At 37.0% G+C, this 24267-nt stretch overlaps 1 protein-coding gene across 1 annotated transcript in view; it reads left to right on the top strand.

The window, feature by feature from the left end:
• LOC121419770 (protein C-ets-1-like) overlaps window positions 1-24267 on the top strand; it is a 59150-nt gene that overhangs the window by 12644 nt on the left and 22239 nt on the right. Inside the window, exons 3-5 of the mRNA XM_041614223.1 lie at window positions 5973-6126; window positions 23233-23349; window positions 23882-24082. Coding sequence (XP_041470157.1) covers window positions 5973-6126; window positions 23233-23349; window positions 23882-24082 — 472 coding nt within the window. The remainder of the gene's footprint in view (window positions 1-5972; window positions 6127-23232; window positions 23350-23881; window positions 24083-24267) is intronic.

Raw genomic sequence — 24267 nt, 5'->3', positions numbered from 1 at the left:
CTTTCTGGGGAAGATAAACAGAACCACGATCGTAAACGTGTTAAAATGACGTCATTTGGTACATGCTTCCGGTGAGATGAAAATCCGCTGGCAAATACAGTCGCAGTGCTCCATGTTATCTCCATGTAATAACAACACTTGGGGGATAAAAAACGTTCGAAAAAGGCGCTTTCCTTCTCAATGAAAATTAAGATGCGAAGCCAGCTGGAGATTGTGATCTGATAAGTTAAGCATAAGCGGCACTACCAGAACCACGTTTACGATCGCCGTTTTGAATTGACGTTTGGAAACGCTGATTCTGTCGTCGCAATCGAAGCATAAACACACCCTAATATAGGCCTATATACCTTTTTTTTAAATAATAGTACTTACCAGTCTTCTGGATCCAATAAAAATGGGAAATTATGCCATACATTTATGTAGCTGTAGAGCCATGGCTTGCATACTGTACACATCACAATACAAAACAAGATTTAGTTGTATCTTTTGATATCTTTAATGCTTTCATCATAACCCGAACACCTTATCTTCAGGGTGAAATTTTACTTTTAAACTTTACATTTTATTATTCTGTACTAGTAGTCTGTACCTATTGATCTATTTTACAGCAATCAAACCTTAAGTATTGGAATGGTGGTTATAGAAAATAAATAAATAGATGTTAAAATGGAATTTTATTGAAAGTTTACTGAAAATTCTGTCGGTGCTGGTTCTGAGCAGAAGGGTGTATGTGCTAATGTAGTCTGTAAACACAGACCCCTGGTCTTCACAATTCACATAGTGCATATTGCAGTCTGAACAGGGTCTGAAGTGGTTAGACTAGATTCTGTGGCTGGCTCTACCCATTAATTGACACCGAGCCTTTGGAGGCTAGTCTTTACTCTAGACCTGTTATTGGTTATTAAAATAAAGGTTGTGCAAGAGTATTGGAGGCATTTTTAATGTTTTACCCCCCTACCATTCACGCTCAAATACCATTAAATGGTTCCAAATGTACTTTTGGTAGTGACCGATATCGGCTTTTCTCATTAAAAAGTTGTTGACCGAATTGACAGAGTGTATGTGCTTTGTTCGATAATGAGAAAGAAATGCAAGTCTATTGGATTGCATTTGGCAAAGGGCAATAGCGAATTTTGCAGATGTTATATTATTTATATTGCATGGTGTGAATTTTGTATTGAATAATGTAGGTAGGAATTGGGTGTAGGTTGAGCTCTGTAGATTCTGTGTGTGTAGGCAAGGAGATATCACCTCTAATCTCCTTGTACTGTAGCTAGGTCTTGCCCGTATGTAGCATGTTGCAACATTAATTTTGGTTTAAGTGAGTAATTGAGAGTTGCTGAAGTCGTGAGCCGCAACTATTCTACGAACAGGGGTTTTCATCTTGTTTGTGAATCGCTCATTAGCGGTTTAGGTGAGCGATGCAAAACAATGCTGGTCTGGGTGATTTGTAAGTTGCTGTTGACTTCTGATGTAAGTTGTTGTTATTGGGCTTGCTCTGTGTCTTTTATGATCAAGGTTAAGGTATTGTGTAGGGTTGTCCTTTCTTGTTCTTGATGGGCTGCTAAGGAGAAGTTTCCTGTAGATAAATGGGCTAGTGTAAATTAGGTGAGATCACAGGAAAGTGGCGATTTCCCCCCTGGCTGATCAGCGCACAAAAGCCTCCCCTCGAAGTCCCATTGTCTAGCTCCCCCCTCTGTGGTAACAATGGAGCAGTCCTAAAACAGTTGGCCTCATTTGCATACAGGCTGACAAATGCCAATTAAGGTTAGACCAATGAGAAGCGGGGGTGATTCATGCAGGGCTGGCTTGTTTGAGGGCTCTGGCTGGATCAAGTTCTAGAGGTTAAAACTGTAGCAAAGTTTTATCAGAGCCACATGCGTTTGACCCCATTGCCGTGCTATTTGAGATAGCCTTTTTGATTTCTCCTTTGGGAATTTATAAAAAGGATTGCAAGCATATATGGTTCTCGGCGCGGGATCCAGCCACTGTTTTCGAAAGTGATTCTGTTCTCAGTCTTTTCTGTATTTGATATTGGAGAAGGTTCTTTTTCAATCTTTGATCATTTAAGTGGATACTTTGGATTAAAGAAATCGTCCTTTTCTTGTGTAAGAGGTAGGTACTGTAGTATCTCATTTATTTGCGTCTGTTCGGTATTGACATTTTGTATGTCTGTTAGGTCTTCATTGACCATAATCGCATTCAAATACAAATTAGACATTTCTATTAACCTAGATCCAATACAAATAATAGAATTTAAACCAATGTTGTTGATGGACAATGTAATGAAATGTGTTTGCAAAAGACAGGCTGCAATGTATGTAAACATATATGCCTTAATATTTAGCGCTGATAGTTTCTACATGTACATGTACCTTTGGTGCAGAAATGACTACCTGTTGCATACCGACTTTCTATGTACATGTAGCATAGGTCATTTGCCAATAGTGTGTATTGAAAACCGATCCTGTATTTTAGTAATAAAGGCAATTCCTGGTTGCCTGGCCTGGCCAGGTCACTGGTTTCACTGATAGCAAGGAGGATGGGGGAGGGAGAGAGGGAGGGGGAGGAGGGTCGGGTGTGGTGGGATTGTATATATTGCTATCCACTGTTCAGTGTTAAATTAATGTAGGCCTACCTGTATAACTGTAGCCTACAAGTAGTCCTTCAAAGTTTATTGCTTAGGCTGTAGTATGTCCACCAAACCCAAGCTAACAACAACAGTGGCTATACATGTACAGTAGGCCTAGGCCTACGGGGTGTACCGTACAATATACAAGGGTTTTCATCATATCAATACAAAGAAACCAATGCATAGTAAAAGTGGGAAATACATGGAGGTCTACCAAATTGCAGCCAAGCTGTGAATGGCCTCTTATGAAAGGTCAAGTCCACCTCAGAAAATTGTTGATTTGAATCAATAGAGAAAAATCAGACAAGCACTATGCTGAAAAATTCATCAAAAGCGGATGTAAAATAAGAAAGTTATGACATTTCAAATTTTCGCTTATTTTTAACAAAATAGTTGTATGAATGAGCCAGTTACATCCAAATGAGAGAGTCGATGATGTCACTCACTCACTATTTCTTTTGTTTTTTATTGTTTGAATTGTACTATATTTCAATATTTATGAATTTTACGATTAGGACCTCCTTGCCTGAAGCACAAAATGTTAAAACAATGGAATTCCACGTTTTCAGGGAGGAATGAAACTTCATTTCACATGACAATGACGAGAAAATAAAAATATTTCATATTTCATATATAATACAAAAGAAATAGTGAGTGATGTCATCAGTTCCCTCATTTGCATACTGACCGAGATGTGCTGTTTTGTGAAATTCAGCGAAACTTTGAAATGTCATAACTTTCTTATTTTACATCCGATTTTGATGAATTTTTCAGTGTTATGTTTGTTGAATTTTCCTCTTTTTATTCAAGTCAAGTTTTTGTTGGGGTGGACTTGTCCTTTAAGCAGGGGTTGTTCAAGGTGTTTATAAATTAAGTAGTTTGATTTTATGTCTACAATATGGACTAGTCTGCTATGCAGACTCGTTGAATCAGCTGAGGTACACACACTTCAGATGTGGGTCTACATTTGTAGACTAAATATGGACTGGCCATAAAGTTGTTTTGTGCTCAGAAATTATTTTGCATCATTATCCTGTGTTATTGCCCTTTTGATCAGACCACTTTTTTCCTCTTGCTAGTATTATCCAGTCATCTGTTTTTTAACACCATTTGTGCAGCTGTGATGAGAGACATGCGCAGGTCTAATCCATGTTTGATAGTAGGAGTGTAGTCTACACTTTCAGACTTACATTGAAAACTCACTTCCATCGCAATGTACACTGTACGCATGGACAGTTTTGTTGTGAAAGCTGTTCACTGGAGGAAAGTGGTGTGAATTTGTAGCCTACAGTACCTGGCAATGACCTGTGCGCAGAGGGTCCCTCCTGTAGTATGAGCTAGTTTTGTGCTATTAACTTGTGAAGACCCTCTTGTTGATCAATCAGGATCTGTGCAGGCCTGCAGAATACAATAACTCTGGGCCTATATCATATCATAGACAATGTTTTATCGGGAAATTAGCATCCATGTTTTTATTGATGACATTGCCCCTTGCCTGACAATGTGACACCTAAGGAATGGCAGACTGTATCCTAATTATTGAAGTTCAGATTTAGCCCATCAGCACCTGTAGCATTGAACCAAGACTACATGTAAGTCTAGAGCTACATGTAGCTGTAAATGTTTTATGGAAATTAAATGTGTAGCCTGTACATGTAGGCTGCACCAAATCTGTGGTGTTCCCTGGTTGGCTGGTATAAAGTGCACGCATTTAATATTAGGATGCTTTTTTTTTTACTCTCCCTCCTCACACAGCTAGTCTCATCCTCCCTGTCCTCCCCCCACTCCATCCCTTCCCCCTCACCCCCCTCATTCTTCATCTTTCTACCCCCTTCCCTCCACCTCTCTACCCCCCTCCATACTCCTATCTGTCCTTCATCATCTTGCTTTCTGTTATCTAGTTGGTAATATTGTTTTTTTCTTCAAATTTTCTTGGAAATCATATATGCATATGACTGCCAGTGATCATTACACGTCAACAATCTGTAATTGTCCCCAAGGATGAAAAGTGCGTTGACACTGCACAGATGTTGCTCTTCAGGGGTTGGGGGAAGGAGAGCCAAGTTATTACATCACTGACTCAAGCACACATAACCAGTATCGTGTCCACAGTAATACCACTTCATGTACATTACATTATCTACACGAATGTCAATACATGTACATGGGTCCATTTTCCAAAGACTTGAATCAGGACACCCTGGGCCTCAATAAATAACAGATTTGTTTCTTTCTTAATATCATTAAACTCTTAGCAGGCCTCGGACACATTTTCGTACAAATTGTTATCCATACAATCGTAATAAATCCTTTTCTCTTTAATGATATCTTTACTGGCTTTTGAAAACAATCTTTCCTGTATTGTGTCTGTGGATTAATCTCCAGTCATTAGCACCAAGCATGGCTTATGATTATCCATGCTTTCTAAAATTACAAAAGAAAATCCATGATTTTTCAATACAAATTAATGTGCCGTGTTTCGAGTTTAAATCAACTTACATGTAGCTTATCCAAACAGATTGTCATTTTACCCCACTTGCTTGGGTTGGGACCAGCACAGCGTAGAGTGAATATTGTGCTGAGTGAAGATTTGGATTCAAACCCAAATTCTTCTGATTGCAGGGCAAGGGTTAAAACCACTAGATCACAGCTCTTCACTATAACATCAAATAACTTGAAAACGTAGGATGGTTTTTCATTTTCAATCAGCTTCCTAAACAGAAGTTTAATTGAAGGAGTTTATAATTGACTTTTATCCAAAAATGATTTTGTTTATTCAACATTACCATGGAAACTATGTTATTTCTTCGTTTCTTCTTCTCCTCCCTCCATTCATATCTTCGACCACAAGATTGTCAATGTCAGCCCACAGAGATGTTATTGCCATTCTGTAAATAAATTTGCCATGTTAATTGAACAGGATACAATTAGAGTCTTCATGTGGGCAGAGTGTACATACTTGAAGATTTAGTTACTGTATTTAATTAAAAGTAAATATTTCTGAAATTTTATTTATTAGCCCCCATGCAAGAAAAAAAATTAATGTGCCACTTTTATGGTCGTGCAGTATAAACTGATACAAGTTAAGTATTCGAAATTAATGTTTTTGAGCATATCGAGGCTTGTCTATATTAAAGTAATCACCTATATACATGAATTTTGAGCTGTGGATATAATTCAGGTATAATATGTGATATGACAGTTGAAGGAGGCCTACGTATGTTTGTTGCTCATTTGCTCCCACATAGATCAATGTTGAATAAAGGAATATTACGGTATGAATGAATATACCAGTTATCAATGTAATAATGTTTTAATTAAAATTTCTTTCTTCTGACAGCTTGGATACCCCGACGGTCTGCTATCGAAAGATCTGACGAGGTATAACATTATGATTGGCGGTCCGGAGGCATTGAGAATCAAGACAGAACCCAAGGCACAAGAAGTTCCCACAGGTTTTGAGCTACCAGACGAGCTTTCGGGGAGTCCCATAGGTAGGTGATCTGTTTTTTAATGGTACCTGATTCTTCAGGAACATTCCTGACACAAAAAGTTGTGCATGGGACCAAAGAACATACCCGACACAAAAGTCAGTATGTGGGACCGATGTCTTTAATAGCTCCATGGTACATACCCTTGTCACAAAAAAGGAGTAAATAGGACATTTTAATACTGACACAAAATGTAGTATATGGGACCAAAGCACCCGCTCATATGTGACAGGAAAGTCAGTGTATGGGACCACATCATACCGTAAGAATGTGTCAAAAACACAAAAATTTGCCCGTAAAAAAATCTGGAACTGAACCCATTCTAGCTGCTATGGAGGATTGAATACAAGTGCGGAAAATTCCCAAACAGTTTGTTTCATTCAGTACTGCTCCCATCTACGAATTAAGAAATTCATTTGTTTCAGTATAAAAAAAATGAAATAAAAATAAACCATTAAAAAGGAGGAATACAAATCTACATGAATTTTGCCACAAAATTATTTAATGTAAGGTGTACACTAGATACATTCAGCACAACATGGATATGTAGGTTTCTGTAATCTACATATATCAGGGAGGGTTTACATTCACTGCCAAACGACTTTAATCCACTGTGATTTGATACTAGAGACATGTGATGGGCAACCGCTGCTGAACTAATTCCAATGCCATAACAAAACACTGCTTCCCTCAGGCACGCTGCCAGCGGAATAGAAAAGCAATTTGGCTAATGAACTCTTGCGTGTTTTGACCTAAAATGTATTAGTATACTGAAATAAACATTATTTTACTGTAAGAAGAATATCTTTTCTCTGTAAACTTTTTATTCAGTGTATATCAGGAAAAATATGCATTGGGCATGCAGGGTATTCACTCCTAGCTCCTAACATACCCCCTCCCCCCAGACCTTAAAAAACTGCATGTATAAAAAAGAGAGAATTCCATAGGATCCAATTTAAATTGTACAATATAATATTTTTAGTGACGTGTAAATTTTTTTTTCTTCTCCCGAGGTATATAATCAAGAGAACCATCTTTACGTCTTAACCTTGAATTTTCCCGTCTTCTGATTAGTTCTTTTGGATAAAAGTGTCCGCCATCTGATTAATTTGCGACATCGAGGGAATGTGATCTTATTTCAGTTTGTTATATCACTGTGCACAGATTTCATTTTATGGTGGTTCTAATTTCATAATGTCAGAGATATTTGCAAAATACACTAAAAAAAAAAGTATATTGACCAGATTAGTAGCCTGGCGAGCTTGGTGAAGCTGATACATAGCCTATATTAAAGGTCAAGTCCACCTCAGAAAAATGTTGATTTGAATCAATAGAGAAAAATCAGACAAGCACAATGCTGAAAATTTCATCAAAATCGGATGTAAAATAAGAAAGTTATGACATTGCAAAGTTTCGCTTATTTTCAACAAAATAGTTATATGAACGAGCCAGTTACATCCAAATGAGAGAGTCGATTATGTCACTCACTCACTATTTCTTTTTGTCTTTTATTGTTTGAATTAAACAATATTTCAATTTTTACGAATTTGACAATTAGGACCTCCTCACCTGAAGCACAAAATGTTAAAATAATGGAATTCCACATGTTCAGGGAGGAATGAATCCTCATTTCACATGACAATGACGAGAATATAAAAATATTTCATATTTCATATAGTAAAATACAAAAGAAATAGTGAGTGATGTCATCAACTCTCTCATTTGGATGTAACTGGCTTGTTCATATAACTATTTTGTTGAAAATAAGCGAAACTTTAAAATGCCATAACTTTCTTATTTTACATCCGATTTTGATGAAATTTTTATTCAAATCAAGCTTTTGTTGGGTGGACTTGTCCTTTAAACAACAATCTAGTCATCATATTATTTTCCATTCAGAATTGACTCTTCTGGCCAAATTTGACTACTTTAATTACCAGTGCATACTCTTTACAATTTTTTGCTGTGAGCACAGTTAATCTGGCTAACTTAGATTAAAACAAATCTGCCATTGCCTTTTAGGAAACAATAAGTTTGTTAGAACATGATTTATAGATCTATCATTTGATATCATTTTTTACAGCCCCGAAAGTCATTTGAATTTTAGAACAATTCATAAAATTCCCAGTTCTTGGAGTGTAGAAAGGTAATTTTGTCATCAGTGCATGACAATGTTGATTTTGCTTGGCCGATGCCAATTAGTTGATATCATATATACATAAAGGTTCGTGCAGGTCTTCTCATTATCAAAGGACAAGTCCACCCCCCAAAAAGATGATTTGAATAAAAAGAGAAAAATCCAACAAGTATGACATTGAAAATTTCATCAAAGTCGGATGCAAAATTCAAGAAAGTTATAACATATTAAATTTTTCGTTATTTTTCACGAAACATATTTTAGTATGGTTCATTAAAAAACGGTGTGCCAATGGCATCTTGGATATAGAAAAAAATGTACATTTTCCAAAATGCGCCTACATGTGCAGGTGCATGTGCCTACATGTAGCCCATGATATACAATACACATCCACAAATAAGAATGCATAGAAAAACAAGTACGCCTATAATGCAATAAAAGGAAATATGGAATAAAGTTGAACAATTTTCCATAAGACCATATGTGTTTTTATTAACATTTGTCCTAAATATTACACCAACGTAAACATGTACTATTTATATGCATGTGGATTTTTTCAGTTCATCAAAAAGTAATAGCTCAAATCTAAAATAAACTTTTTTCCGGCATTTTGTCATGTTCAGGTAGAAGTAAAAAAAACCCCTCAAATTCAGTTGTCCTGTAAGTTAATGACCACCCCCCACCTGCAAAGTGCACTCCTTCATGCTGAGTGTTCAATGTAGACCATAACGAGGGAATTGAACACTGCTATGTATGGCAAGCCCAGAAAAATAAACTAAAATATTGAATGTCATATGATATGTCTCCTGACCTCCCAATTCACTGCATGTATGTAAAACATGACTGAACTTGATAAGTTCATTTTCTGAAAGCAGCGTTCACTAACTTTTGAGCACCACCGTATTATATTACAAGTGTGTACTAGGATGTGGTGCTATCATACAAGAGTCTGGATATTGCAGACTAGCTAGCATTTGCTCTAAACAGGGCAAGAAATTGAAAGCGTCCTCTGAAAACCTGCGATTAATGACAGAAATCATTGCGAGGCTGAGCAGGAGGAATAGAGACGTAAGTCACTATCCGTTTTTGTCTCTATCTGTAGTCCCGATCAGACAGGGGGGCCCCCTGCTCTTGAATTTTGAACAGAGAAATAGTCACAGAATCGTGCAGCAGCAGCAGTATTAGTAGTATTGCATGTCCTTGTTTCAATTGCTTCAGAGTTTGAGGATGTTAACGCTGAGGGAAGGATTTTGCGTGGATGCATTCAATTTGGGGCCGAATTCGATACAATATCAACTGCGTTGAGAGAGGAGATTTTAGCACACTTGTAGGGGTCTGTGCATAAGAACGTATATATAGGCCCTAATAAAGTGGCGAAGAGTCGGAAATGATTGAAAAAAGGATGAAAACATCCAAATTACAGTACATGCACCAACAGATAACATTAAATGGCCTATACATGTACTATCTGTTCATTGTTCTTTAGAAAGGGCATGGGGGGGGGTCTTTAAAGTAACTTCCCAGTAATAACGAGTCTACTCCATTATATAGCCTCTCTACATGTAGTTCATGTTCTGTTCCATGCAGGAAAGACATTTCAGTTTGCAAACTGCAAGACAATAGACCAATGGAAAAACAACATTTGATGAATCTTCTAATTTTTTAAAAAATTGAATTACACGTACATACATCTGCTTATAACAAACAAATTTGAATTGGGTCAAATTCAGCAAAAATTCAAATTCCAACAGGGCAAGAGAGTTTTTCATTAGACCTTTCATGTACGTCGATGTACTTGCAAGTCTCAAGCACAAGATAGTCAAGTTTGGGGTCATTAAAAGGGGAATCAACCAGTATTTTTAGAGATAATCATTTGGGGTTACCCCAGGCCAAAGTTAAGTTCAAGGGTAGATTAAAAAACCATCTGTTTGTGGTGACGAAAAAAGGCTGGAATCTCTTGTAAATCTTCCTGATATAGACATATGAGTGAAGCATATCCCAGACACCTGCTCAAACACTTAAAATTTGTAAATATCTAATAGCAAGTCTATCCCGTTCCAAAACATCCTCTTCGCGTAGAGTGACAATGATACTCGGGGTTAAATGTCATGTTTCTGGTAGAATGTTGGCCTAAAATCTTGCTAAAAAAAACCCTTCAATTCAATAAATTAATTAAGCTTTTATTTAATGTCGGGAGATATAATTCATGTTTCTGGGTAGACATGTATGCTGAAGATGATTTCAGGTCTCGCAACATAGTTGATTTTATTTCTGAATACTGTGAATTACACATTATTCATGATAATAATGCCTGTAATTCTTACTAATCTGGATGCACATTGATTGTATAGATTGGCATAAAATGTTCTAATAATCTGACCCAACATGTATCATAAAGTGAAATGCATATTGGATTGATTTCTACTTATTTTAGCTCTGGATGTAGGATATTTCAAAAGGGGTTCATTTTGTCACCCCCCCCCAAAAAAAGAATTGAAAAAATGAAAAACAAAAAAAAAAAAGTTATGACTCACACATGAATGGCATTTCATCTCCAGAAGAAAAAAATGACAAGCATAAAAAATACAAATAGTCATCACTCCCAAAGCTAGGCATATTTGCTTCTTTTGTTGCACTTTGCAGACACCTTCAGCCCCCCCCTGCCCTCAGTCTGTGCCCGATATTCAGGAGGCACCTCTTGCTTCACCAAAATTAATTAGTGTCTGATGAGAAGACTACCCTTATTTAAATTTGAACCTTGAAGTCAATGAGCTTTGTTTTAATAGCTTTAACTTTCATTTGGTGAGTTATTTTGTCATAAAATCAACCTATGATACAGTAGTTGGCTACAAGTAAATACATTACAGGTAACATGTGCCCTGTTCTTCCGCTTCACTGTCTGCATCCAAGACTACAAGTTGTCAGAAAGTTTTGGCTGGGCTCATGGTGAACCTGTAGAGTGTAGTCTACATATTCATACCCGGTAGCTTATGTTTACAGCACTGTGAAATAGTAGAAAATTCACCATGGACCTAGAGGTAGGCCCACGATCACACAGACCACAGATCATCTACCGTTTCATTCCCCAAGACAATTGTGACCATGTCACTGAAAGGAGTCTACTGATAATAGGACATGATAAGAGCCTTGTTTGTTAATGGTTTAAAAATAGAGTCAGGACAAAGAGACTACCAAACTTTGGTGAGGGTGAAGGCAGTGACGTGATTGGTTGGTTGTTTTGGCCTGATGTGGTCTGCATGTAGAGGAGTGAGGGAATCTGATAAGTGTGCTGTGGATAACTGGGTGGTGGTTCTATCTTAGCGGCACACCTGCTTCCGCCAAATCCTGTTTTTGTCAGCGTTGCCAAAGTCGGAGAGTGACAGAAAGAAGGAGAGAGAGGAAGATAGGCTGGTGGAAAAAAGTAGGAAGTAGTTTATCAGAAAATGGGGGGGGGGGGGGGTGGTGTTGGTAAATGTGGAAGAGGGTTTGATACATGAAGAGGATTGAGAGAGGGGAGGGGTGGGTTGGAAAGAAGAGATGAGGAAATAATGCTGGAAAAATTGAGTTCTGAGGTAGGCTTAGTCTAGGTGCTATGCAAACCCTTCGCTCAAGATTACATGGGTCTGAATGCAAAGCCTACTATGGTGACTTGTGCACGGAAGGCTAGACTTTGTGTGAAGTTCCACTTGTTGATAAAAGTTTCAATCAGGGTCTGTGCCTGCAGACTAGGTTTAGGCTTCATTGATACTAAATTATATCTTTATTTTTTAATTAATTGAATGAGAGGTGTAATGCGTGTAAAAATAAGGTGGTTTGTGCATGGAAGCTCTCATGATAAAAAAGCAACAGTGAGAAAGAGAGAGAAAGAGAAATATTGATAGAGAGATATGACAATTTTTATGGGGGGGGGGGGGATGAATGAAGCTCTGACCTTTTAATTCTAGGGTGTTTTGGAAAAGTTATGACTGGTTTGGGGAAAAAACAAAGTGATTAATATGAGTGGTTCATTCATAAAAATTTGACCTTTTCAGTTTCCCTTCTCTTCCAGGCTGTGTGCCTAGTCTATTTCTTAATTTTGTACTTGCATGTATCATTTCATCCCATCTACAATACAGGCCAAGTCCTCTAAAGTAATATATTTTTTTTCAAATGTCATAAAATGCACATTGTCCATATCTATACTTGTATGTTCTGTCTGTAGGGAAAAATGTAAATATCTCTGAACTGACTATTTTCCGCCTTATACATTTTTTATTCAACTTTCCCTGTTTGTATTGTAGGTTACTTACATTACAAAGCGACAAGTCATTTAAATGTTTAAACAACTTGTTTAAAAGTTTAAACGACCTTTATCTCGTTTAAACATTGAAACTATTCAAAGAATTTTGAACAACTCGTTGAAAGTTTAGTAACTTGTATTGCAGTTTAAGCAGTTTGTTTAAAAATTTTACAATGCTCTTAGATATTTTAACAGTACAATGTTTTTAGTCTGATTTTTTAAAATGCTGTTTTCATGACACTTCACTTTCAAAACGCTTCCAACATCAACGCTTCTGGTTTCGGTTCACACTGAACCAATGAAGTCAGTTTTGAGTGAAAGCTTAATATTACGGTGTGACAGAGTGCGGAAATATTCCATTACCCATCATGCACTTTGCTATCTCTTAGCTGTATTCAAATTCGGTTTAATATTGTGGTGATGGCATTTTCCTTTACGATGCTTAATATGTTTCTGAAGATGAGAGGTCAGTGTTCATACAATTGCATTTTTTTTCTTCCAAAAAATGTTTTTGTTCTGTCATTTGTTTGGTGTGAAAGTGGTATATTAAAGTCATTGCTGAGTCATAGAGTGGTAAGAAAATTAGCCTGTCTTTTCATATCTGATGTCAATCTACCAAGGGTATTTGTCTTGCTTCAATCTTCATCAATCTAGTCAAGTCATTGTCATGGAAAAAAACTGACATTTTGAGACATTGATGCTGGAATAAACTCTTCCAGCCCCCCCACTCCCCCATCTCCCCCTGTACATAGGCATGTGCCTATATTCTTAACATTCATCAATAAAAAAAGAATATAATCTATTAATATGCAACTAACATAATAGGTCCTTGCAGGCGCGGATCCAGGGGGGGATACGAAATGCCCTTAATCTGTGGTTGAAAACCTTTTTTTTTTGCTTATCAAATTTTTTCGGGTACAAAATATCCTTTATTTTTTGGGGGGGGCTTGTCAAAATTTTTCTTTAAAAAAAAAAAAATTGCCCCCCCCCTTTCGGAAAATCCTGGATCCCCGCCCCTGTGTCTTTGTGTGTTGTACAATTATGGGGAGGGTGAAAATTTTATCTATAATTTCTCTGAATCTGATTTCCATATTCATATTGCAAAAGTGATCCTGACACTAGCCATTCATTATATTCTCCAGTATGAAATTATTTAAAGGTAAAAAAAAAGTGTTCGAAATTTTACCATAACATGTTTTGCGGGCTCGTTTTGACGGGGGGGGGGGCATGGTAGTGGTACAGGTATGTTTGGCCTCGCCTTTCTTTGAAAATTAACTTTTTTTCTGACTGAATGTGGGACTTTTTACGAGATATATCCATGCCGATGTTGCAATAAATTATTCATCATAGATGATCTGTAAAGAGCTCGTTTACAGAATTATACAGATCTACCAGTAGGAATACTCTCTGTGTAGCTGATGTGTTACGTACAGAAATGATGACGAATTGGATACGTTTTGAATCAACAACTTTGATATAAATCATTGTGGTTTTTAGCCAACAAAGAGGGGGAGTTATTAACTTGAGCAACTGTAGGGTCCATGGTCAGACTAAAAGGGAAATGATTGGCACTTTGAATAGGCCACGTCCCAATTAGAAGGTGGTGATCAATCAAAACGCGTCATTCACTATACAGTACTTATACCCTTTCATAAACCTTTCCTCCAATTAGCCGCCTAAGAGTAATGCGGATAATTCAATAAAAATTGCGTTCACAAACTCCGAAAATAAGCCGCATTATTTTTACGAGCGCTCGTCCTGAAAAAGGCGGATAATCGTCATGACAACTGGACACGCCCCCTCCGATGCGGTTGTGTTGGAGAAGGGTGACCTTGTGACCGCACCATGGCAATTATCCGCATTATTTGGAAATGCGTTCATAAACTCAAAATCTTGTCCCGATGCTGCTATTATGCGGATAATAGCAGCATCAAAATAATGCGGATAACTCTTGTCCCCCTCCAATTTTACGACCAAATTATGCTGCTATTAGCCGCATAATTGGGTTTATGAAAGGGGTATTAGACAAGGAGAGGATTTGAAGCATCCAAATGGGGATATCTTCGATAGTGGAGTGTAAAATGGATTTATGATTTTTGTGCACAAGTTGTTCATTTTTTTACTTCACTCCATGTTTGAGAATGTGCTATATACAACGCCTCTCCCTAAAATGAAAACCTGAATTGTTATTTTGACAATATGCAATTTTACATTGATAATAAATTTTGCCACTGATGCAATTTTACATTGATAATAAATTTTGCCACTGATGTTAGATTTTAGATTTTGGTATTTTTGATGATTACACTACTCCCAATTAAGTACAAATGATAATTAATGAAATATTTTGTGGTATGCGCACGCACACTTCAATTTATTTTTATTTATTTTATTCCGTTTTATTTGGATGTTCCAAGACTTCATGCAGGCATTGATGTAAGTACATTGGAATGTTCTGAACATGAGATTATTCCCTATGTAGAATTTATTCTCATGAAATGCTAAATCAATATTTGAAAAGTTGAGTGACAACATTTTCCAATTTTTATTATACGGTACATGTACCTGACCTATGTACATCAAGCCGAACCCAACATTGTGAATGTTGGTTTGAACCATTTAAAGATGAATGCAAGTTGTGGTAATGATCTTAAAATGAGTTTGTACAGAATTCAATGAAGTGATCACCAAAGTGTCTGTATGAATAAACAACATTTGCCAAATGATTCTGGAAGAAATTGTGTACATGTAATTGCTGAGAAATTAGCAAATGAGCATGGGATTCGGGTCAAGCCTTGGGCCGACATTCAAAGCAGTAATAATACACTGTCCCATGTGCGCTTATCTGTGTTGGTGATGTGCAGTGTGGACATTTTCAGCGTAAATTTCAAAATTTCACAAAGTTCAGTTTATGTAACTGTCCCAGATCTAGATCCTCGATGATATACAATTAAGCCTGGTTTTACAGACTTTCTCGTGAAATCAGTGATCGCAACTACTTTTATTTATCTTTAAGTTGTGAAATGCAACAATTGGAAAAGGTTGTCACTCCGACATTTCAAATGTTGATTTGGCATTTCATTTTTGAGATTGTACAGTAGTGATAAATTACAGTACAAGTTGGATGTGAGAAAAAGGTTCTCTAGGGCCCTGTCTTACGAAGAGTTATGATTAATCCAATCAATTGTGACTATGGAAATCCATCGGTGTGAAAATATTTTTTTTTCTGCAGGAAATTTGCAAAAAGTCCTTTGTAAACAAAGGAGAAGATACCATATTGTCAAGAAATCAATGAATTTACGGATATATGTATACATTCATTTTTTTTTGGTGAGCAAATATGCATTTTATATGTTGACTTTGCTGGCTTTCCATACTTGCGATTGATTGAATCAATCACAACTCTTTGTAAGACAGGCCCCAGGGTTGTACAAAATAATGCCACATGTTGACTGACAAATTCGAAACAAACACTCTTATTTGCTGATAATTGGTTCTAATGTGCTAGGAACGTGAGAGATACCCCTCCAAAATCGCCAACGGCGCAGAATCGATAGCCTTTATTTACAATGCTTTGAGAATATCTAGGGTGCGTTCCATAGATTTTTTCGAAAGCCGTATTCACAATAATCACAAAGTTCTATGTGAGTACAAACTGTGTTCAAGCAATGTTTGAGTAACACTGTTATTTACTTTTGTGAAACCCACATTAAAGGTCAATAAGTGTGGCCGAGGAAGTACAAGCCAACTGGGGATGTAGGCCTACTTTAAGTGCATAAGGAGAAGGCCTATGATGTAAAGCATAATTGAGATACTCTGTTCAATAAATCTTTAAAGGAGAAGTTCACCCCAATAAAGTTTGTTTGAATAAAAAGGGAAAAATCCAACAAGCATATCACTGAAATTTTCATCGAAATTGGATGTAAAATAAGAAAGTTATGACATTTTCAACTTATGCTTAATTTCGCAAAACAGTTATATGCACATCCTGGTTGGTATGCAAATGAGGAGACTGATGTCATCCACTCACTATTTCTTTTGTATTTTATTAAATGAAATATGAAATATTCTAATTTTCTCATTTTCAAGTGAAACAACGATAATTTCTACCTGAACATACATGTATGGAATCAGCATTATGGTTCAGTCAAGTTGGTCCATATTGTCAAATTTGTAGAAAATGAAAAATTGTATAATTAAAAGAAGAAGAAAAATGTGAGTGGGTGACATCATTGACAATCTCATTTGCATGTCACTGAATTGTGCATATCACTGTTTTTTGAAAAATAAGTTAATTTAAAATGTCATAACTTTCTTATATTACATCCGATTTTAATGAAATTTTCAGTAATATGCTAGGTTGATGTTTCTCTATTTATTCAAATCAACACTTTGCTGTAGTGGACTTGACCTTTAACAAACTTTATTTTGCCCTATTTCCTTTCAGAGCACAACTTGTTTTGTGTGTGCATTTTGAAAACCCAATAGTTGATCCAAAATTACTTGAAAAAATGCAACCATGGCTTGAACTAGAGGCAAGTATCACAAACCTTGGCAATGATCACATATTCACATTACAAATTTCTATTAATCAATTTCATTTACCACAGTCATGGTAGTGTACAATCAATGGTAAGAATTGATTATATGATCAATCAGAGCGTTTCTAATACCCCTTTCATACTGCCCTCTTCATTTTTCACCGGTGAACTTCCCCGGCGAAGTTCTCCGCCTCGCATTCCTCACTTCACCGGCGAAGAAAAAAATTTACCCTTTCGCACTGACATTTCTTCCCCGGCCATAGAATTCAGCTGAGCTTGCAACTTATCGCGTGCGGAATCTCGGTAAAGGGGACTTCGGGAGAAAAAGAAAGACCTCTGACGTCATTAAAGAGAAGTTCTCCGGTTTCCTTTCATACTGGCTGTTTCACCGGTGAAGTTCGCCGGTGAAAAGTTTCACCGGCGAAGTTCTCCACCTCTAGAGGTGGAGAAGTTCGCAGGTGAACTTCACCGGTGAAGTTCTCCTGTGTACCTCTCATACTGGACACTTTTCCCTTCGCTGGCGAACTTCGCCGGTGAAAAGCGCAATATGAAAGGGGTATAAAGTAATAAAAAGCTTGTTGGTTGAAGGCAGTATAGACATAGTTATAAATTGATCTCTTAACCTGAGCTGCTTTAGAAATCATTGTTTAAGTCAACCCATCAATCTAGTTTTTGATAAGCGTGTTTTGTTGCAACTCTTTTCCGGATTGTGGTTAATATTTCATAGCCCCTCTGGTTATAGTGACCTCTATTAATGGGTAAAGGTCTGCCCCCTTTCAGTCTCAATGACTGAGTGCATAAATTACCCCCTCTCTCACTTCTGAAGTGAGGATTGAGGCCATCTTTTCTGGCATAAGTAATCAAAAAATGAAAAGCCCTGCATTTTTTTAAAAATTATATTTATCAGAAAAATGCAGCCCAGTTAGAAATAAAGAGGCAAACAAAATCATATAGTTTTGCATACATGATGTTAAGGCAGATGTTATAAAAGGCAAATTATTTTGCCTGGACTTGAAATGTACTATTTGATACAGTAAATTAAGTTGTACAAATAAGATGAATTATCATGAATAACCCATGGTTAAATCATACCAATGATTATCCAATCATGCCTGAATCAGTGAATGGATTTATTTTTTTGGGGGAAAATGTGCAGATGTTAGAATTGTTGCAAAAACTAGTAAAACCATTTAAGAAAATTCAGACAGAATAAGTAAAAATAAAGCCCCAACAGAACATTTGGAGATCTTCAAAAGTTGGTAGACATCCTCATATTTCATTCGATTTCACAATTAAGCTTTAAATTGGGCTTTTTTGTGACTCCATTCATACGCTAGGGACTTTCACACTATTCAATCTTACCCCTTATGATCTTTCACTTATCTTTATTTTCCACTCTTTATCTCCTTTTCTTGTGGTTGAAGATGCCCTGTTCCGCATGATAGACCCTTACACTGAAATAAATGAACCAAGGAAACTCATCAAAAGAAGAAATCGATAGTGTCCTCCCACTGGTCACAATAGAAATAATAGAAATAATAGCATTTGTGCTGCTTTAATTTATCTGGTTGTGTGTCCTGTGTAGTCTGTTAAATAGTTTTTAGTTGTCAAGTAAAAGTTGAACTTTTTAAAATGGTTTAAACTTTATTCGCTTTGCTCCAATATGGATTTATTACTCTCAGTATCTCATTATTTATAGAGACACTATCTGGTCCATTTTCTTCCTACACTAACTACTTCTAAGCCATTTTTTCTGGTTTTATTTTTTTACTTTGATTGAGAAATGGGTCTGGATCCATAGACTAGGTATTTAACAAGCTTTGAAAGGGTTTGGGAGTCATGGCTCATGATTTTGCGCTTAGCGTAGTCGGTGTTGTGAGCGTTATCCCACAAAGGCCAGTGACCTGGAGTTCATTATGGTCAAAGGCGGAGTCCAGATGGAGCGGTTACCATGGCGAAAGAGGAAGGTGTGGTTTATGGCGTCACCGAGCACAATATTGAATAACACAGTACATCTACATCGTACATGTGTCTTTCTCTGCAGTGTTCATAAATGTAGTAGTGTTTGCTATTTTTTTCATGAGCAATAAAGCCTACAGTTATATACATACTTCATAAGCTGTGAATTCTAAAGGCCCATTCCATTCCACGTACAGAACACATTCATGCTCATCCCATTAAGGTCTTATCATTCTCGTCCCCTACCCCTCGGCCCCTCCTAATAGTAGCAAGTTAACGCCTGTTTTATTGATTAAGTATTGTCTTGTTAATCAATCACTGTGATCATTATCATGTAAAATTATCTACTTCATTCCAAAACTCTTTCATTGGTTGATGAAACAGTTTTGGAATGAAGATGCAATCAGGGTGTTTTTTTAGGACTGTTTATTTGTAGGACTTTCTTGTTAGCCAACCTTGAACTTTCCAGATTTTCTGATCTCCAGAAATAGTGCAGAATGTAAAAAAGGCCATTATTTGAAAAAGGCCATTATTTGAAAAAGGCCTAGTTGAAAGACAGATGGATAAGCTAATGAATCGAATCCATTAATAGAAAAATATTCAAAGTGAATTTCAGAAGATAATGAAGGATGTGTGGAATAAGTAGCTATCATGCTTAAATTTACCCCCGAAATAAAGTTTCCTTTCATACACAGGATATGTTTCCCTATTCAAGTCAATGCACTTTATGTTTTCAAACTGCAGCTGTTTGAATTGCCTTTTCAAGAAACACTTTTACATTTTCTGCGTTCACAATACATGATCAACATCGATGCCTGGTCTTACAAAACATAACAACCGATCATGCAGTTGATACCTACAAGCGATTGCACATTTTGGTCACTGCACTCGATTGTCCAAGTTGATTCTACATTGATTGTTATGTTTTGTGTAACAAGCCCCCGATGCACTAATAAGATAGTATTATCCAAGGAGAAACATCTAACAGCTGTTTAACATGTTGGACGACTCATGAATGCGTTCATTCTGTTTATCTGTTTTCTTATTACTAGAAAATCGTTTCTCTCTCCCTTTCTTATCAAGCAAATCTTTTGTTATTTGATATTATGGCTCCATCCATATTACATGCAATTGTTGTAGGCCTACATGTAGATCTATGCAAAATCGGACTCAGATTATGAATGATCCAAGTTCCTTTCACTTATCAACACATTTCAAAATAAGATGCAATGTACCAAAAACTGTGCACGTACATGGAGATAACATGTCTGCCTACATCAGTACATGTGCATGTACATGTATGCGGCCAATAATAGATGGGAAAGTGTGCAAAGGGAAATTCCCTACAAATGAAGAGACTCTTCTGGTAATGAAAGCATCAAGCATCGCATGGTTATTATCATAGTGCACTTTCTAGCATTCTTTCTCCACATATCACGCCTCTTGCATGATCTTGTACTTTCTGAAAATATTTAACCTTTTTACCTGTTTGTGCCTCGCTATCTCTCCTTTTTTTCTTTATTTCTGCCCTCTCCTGGGGCCCGTCTTTCAAAGAGTTGTGATTGATCCGATCAATCGCAAGTATGGAAAGCCAGCAAAGTCAACGTATAAAATGCATGTTTGTTAAAAAAAAAAGAAATGTGCATATTAATGTATCCGTAAATTCATTGATTTCTTGACAATATGGGGTGTTCTCAATTGTTTACAAAGGACATTTTGCAAATTTCCTGCACAAAAAATTATGACATTGATGGATTTCCAGAGTTACGATTGATTGGATCAATCGTAACTCTTTGTAAGACGGGGCCCATATCTGTTTCCTTCTGTTTTAGTTCCCTTCCCCTTCCAACCTCTTTTCCTCCCTTCTCATTTCACTCCACCCTCTCTCCTACAAATTCGTAATTTCTTTACAGTGAGTGCTATCTTCTCTTTGACCAAACTCCAAGACCCTTGCCCTTACAAACAAACAAGTATAGCCTTGTCATTATAATGACTCAGATGAAGAGATGATTTTATTTTGGACCCATGCATTAATTAATATGTCCTTATGCAAAGCCTGAAGCATATGACGCTAGAGTGGTAATTATTACATGTAAAGTTGTAAACAACTTTCAGACATACATGTGTTCTATTAGTACAGTTTTAATGACTCTGAATGCATTTCTGACCTCATGGAATAGATTAAACGAAAAACAAAATGGCGATGAAAATACGATTGGGGGATGTGGGGGTGTGGGGAAGGGAATGAATTTCTTTTTCATAAAAGATAAATATATAAAAATAATGTGTTTGCTTGCTCCTGTGGACTTGTGCCTTTATGTTAAAAATCAATCATTAATATCATTGCTTGTATTTGCTGCCTGTAGGGTCACAAAATATCTGCGAGAATATATTACTTATGATTCATAAGTGGAGGAGTTTTGTATCTTTGGTGTTAGTAGTTCATATTTACATAACTCTCCTAAGATATTTGCAAATATTCAATCAATTTGATAAGCATTGAAGCAGGTAATTACATTGGATATAATAATGAAATAAGAAAACAAATATTTAGATACTTTAATGTGTTTGCCTGCAATAAATGGTAATTCACATTGCTATTGAGTGCCTTATTGGCTTATCCATACTGTAATCATGGTAGGGTCCATACTGTAATGATTGTGGAGTGCTAGGAATGTTGTGCAATTGACAGACAAGGCGGTGCTGCACCAGCCCGAGATTGCTCAATCTCAAGGTTTAAAGGCATGGTCACACCGCCCGAGCGTCGTTGGAGCGGTCGTGGAGCGGCAGGGAAAGAGGGACGAATTTCGCTTTCAAAATTGGGGGAAAGATCAAACAAAAATCGAAAACATAAAAAAAACAATCGAAATTGAAAATGGTGAACGGTAGCGAGCGGTGATGATTTTTTTCTCTCCGCTCCAACAACGCTCGGGCAGTGTGACCATGCCTTTAGCCCGATCATCCCTCTGCGATTATTCTCTTAATTCTTGAGCAGGAAAATTTGTAGATAGTGCGCTATTTTCATATGCTTCCTTTGACTATTCCATGTGAATTTTTCATTAGTCTATTTTGCTTGTAACACTTAAGAACAATCAATGTGATAAAATATCAATTCATGAGGTTGTGCAACCGAAAGTATCTGAATTATTCAGTATCTTTCTTTTAATCTAAACATATTCATCTTAATGATTTTATAAAGTATAATGTACATTTCCGTATTTCAACTTCAGTTGTTTGTGCTGTAGCTATGTGAGCACTGATCGTCAGAATTTTTATGGCTTTTCAAGTTGTTGTCATTTGCATTCTTAAGTTTTCATGAAAAGGATCTAATGTTTCGTAAACTGAGATGTTTTTTTTATGTTTCATTTCCATACCTTACATGTACATGAACATCTGCTGCTCTTTTGTAAAGCTTTTGAATATGAACTCCCCAATGAGTGAATTGAGAAAGGTTGTCATTTAAACTTCATTTACATGTATGTATCACCCAGTTTACCTACACATTTATTAATGCAATGCTTCATTCTTCGTGTATCAAGTTATCTTTGTAAGACACATTAGCTTGTGGGCATTCAACTTTTTTGTTTATAATACTCTCATTCTAATCAGTATTTTTCTCTTTCCCCTTGTCAATATATTGAAACTACATTCAGGCCAGAATCAGCTTTTCCAAACTTGATTAGTCCAAAACACGGTTGCGTCCATGCTTACTTTCATTTAAACGCTGTTTCAAACGCTAATCGTAAACTCACAAAAAGGTGCGTTTGTAAACGTCGTTTGACCAGAATCAGGCTTTCTGGGGAAGTATAAACAGAACCACGATCGTAAACATGTTTAAATGACGTCATTTGGTACATGCTTCCGGTGAGATGAAAATCCGCGGGCAAATACAGTCGTATTGCTCCATGTTATCTCCACGTAATAACAACAATCGGAAAAAAAACTTTCGAAAAAAGGCTCGCCCAATTTGACCTCGCTTTACGATGCAAAGCCAGCTGGAGATCATGATTTGCTCTGAAAAGTTAAGCATAAACAGCACTCCCAGAACCACGTTTACGATCGGCGTTTTGAATCAACGTTTGAAATCGCTGATTCTGTCCTCGCAATGGAAGCATAAACACACCCTTAGGCAAACCAGAGCATACATCAGAGCTGATATTGCATTTTTTTGCTTGAATTTTCTTTTTCTGTAGATCTTCACCCAGCCGTCCCCCCGCCTACGCCAGGCACCAACGCTCTGATGAACGCATGCCTAAGAGAAAGCTTTAGCAGTTTTAAGAAGGAACAAGAAAGGCTAGGAATTCCAAAAGGTACGTCTTTCCTCAATATGGATGTTCTGTATAGTCCCGGAGAAATGAGAGTAAATGATTTGTTGATATGATAAACTTTAGATTTTCTCGCTCAGTTTTTATGCCCCCCCCTCCCCCCTTTATCTTGGACCCAGTGACAGTATGGTTGCCCTCAGTTGATCATATTCCAAGAATAGCAGCATTGAGCTTTATTTTTGAAAAATGTTCATGTGCTGATTTGTTATATGAAAGTACTTCTTTGGGCAGTCTGTTCAGGAGTTGATATAATCAATATATTAGCCATTTTGATTTTAATCAGTCAATATGTGTATTCAAACTTGTGATGAATAAGAGGAATTGTTAGTGTAAATCTTTCTAGTGCAACTGTTTGACACTTACGTGACACCTGCTTTGGCAGTGTTAAAAACTTAATCTATCATCTGTGCAACTGTGATAGTAAAATTACATGTATATTGTCTTTTGTTCAGGGAATAAAGTATCGTTCTAATAAAAAAAACTGCATTAAATTTTTTTCTCCTTTATCGTTTTAAAGACCCTTCAAAATGGTCAGAATGTCAAGTAGTTGCCTGGGTTCTCTGGGCCATAAAGGAGTTCAGTCTGGAAGGCGTGTCGGTTGGCAACTTCCGAATCATCGGCCGCGACCTTTGCACCCTCCCGAAGGCAGACTTCCTTAGCAGGGCGCCCCCTTTCATGGGCGACATCCTCTGGGAGCACATCGATATGCTTCGAAAAGGTGAGGGTCTCGGGAGGGCTTGTTTTGATGGGGAGGAACCGTGGGTTGTGTTTTGGTCTAGGGTAGTCTCTATATGTATTTGTGTCTGTTCTGTCTAGCCAATTGAATGTTGGTCTATGTCATTGACTGGCCATTGGTGGCTTTTGTTGATCTTTTCTCCTGTTTCCTCTCTTATCTCCTCTTCT

The sequence above is a fragment of the Lytechinus variegatus genome, chromosome 8 (genome assembly GCF_018143015.1).
Source record: "Lytechinus variegatus isolate NC3 chromosome 8, Lvar_3.0, whole genome shotgun sequence".
NCBI classification, from domain to species: Eukaryota; Metazoa; Echinodermata; class Echinoidea; order Temnopleuroida; family Toxopneustidae; genus Lytechinus; species Lytechinus variegatus.
Note: the sequence above shows the minus strand (reverse complement) of the source record. Positions and strands in the feature narration are given on the sequence as shown.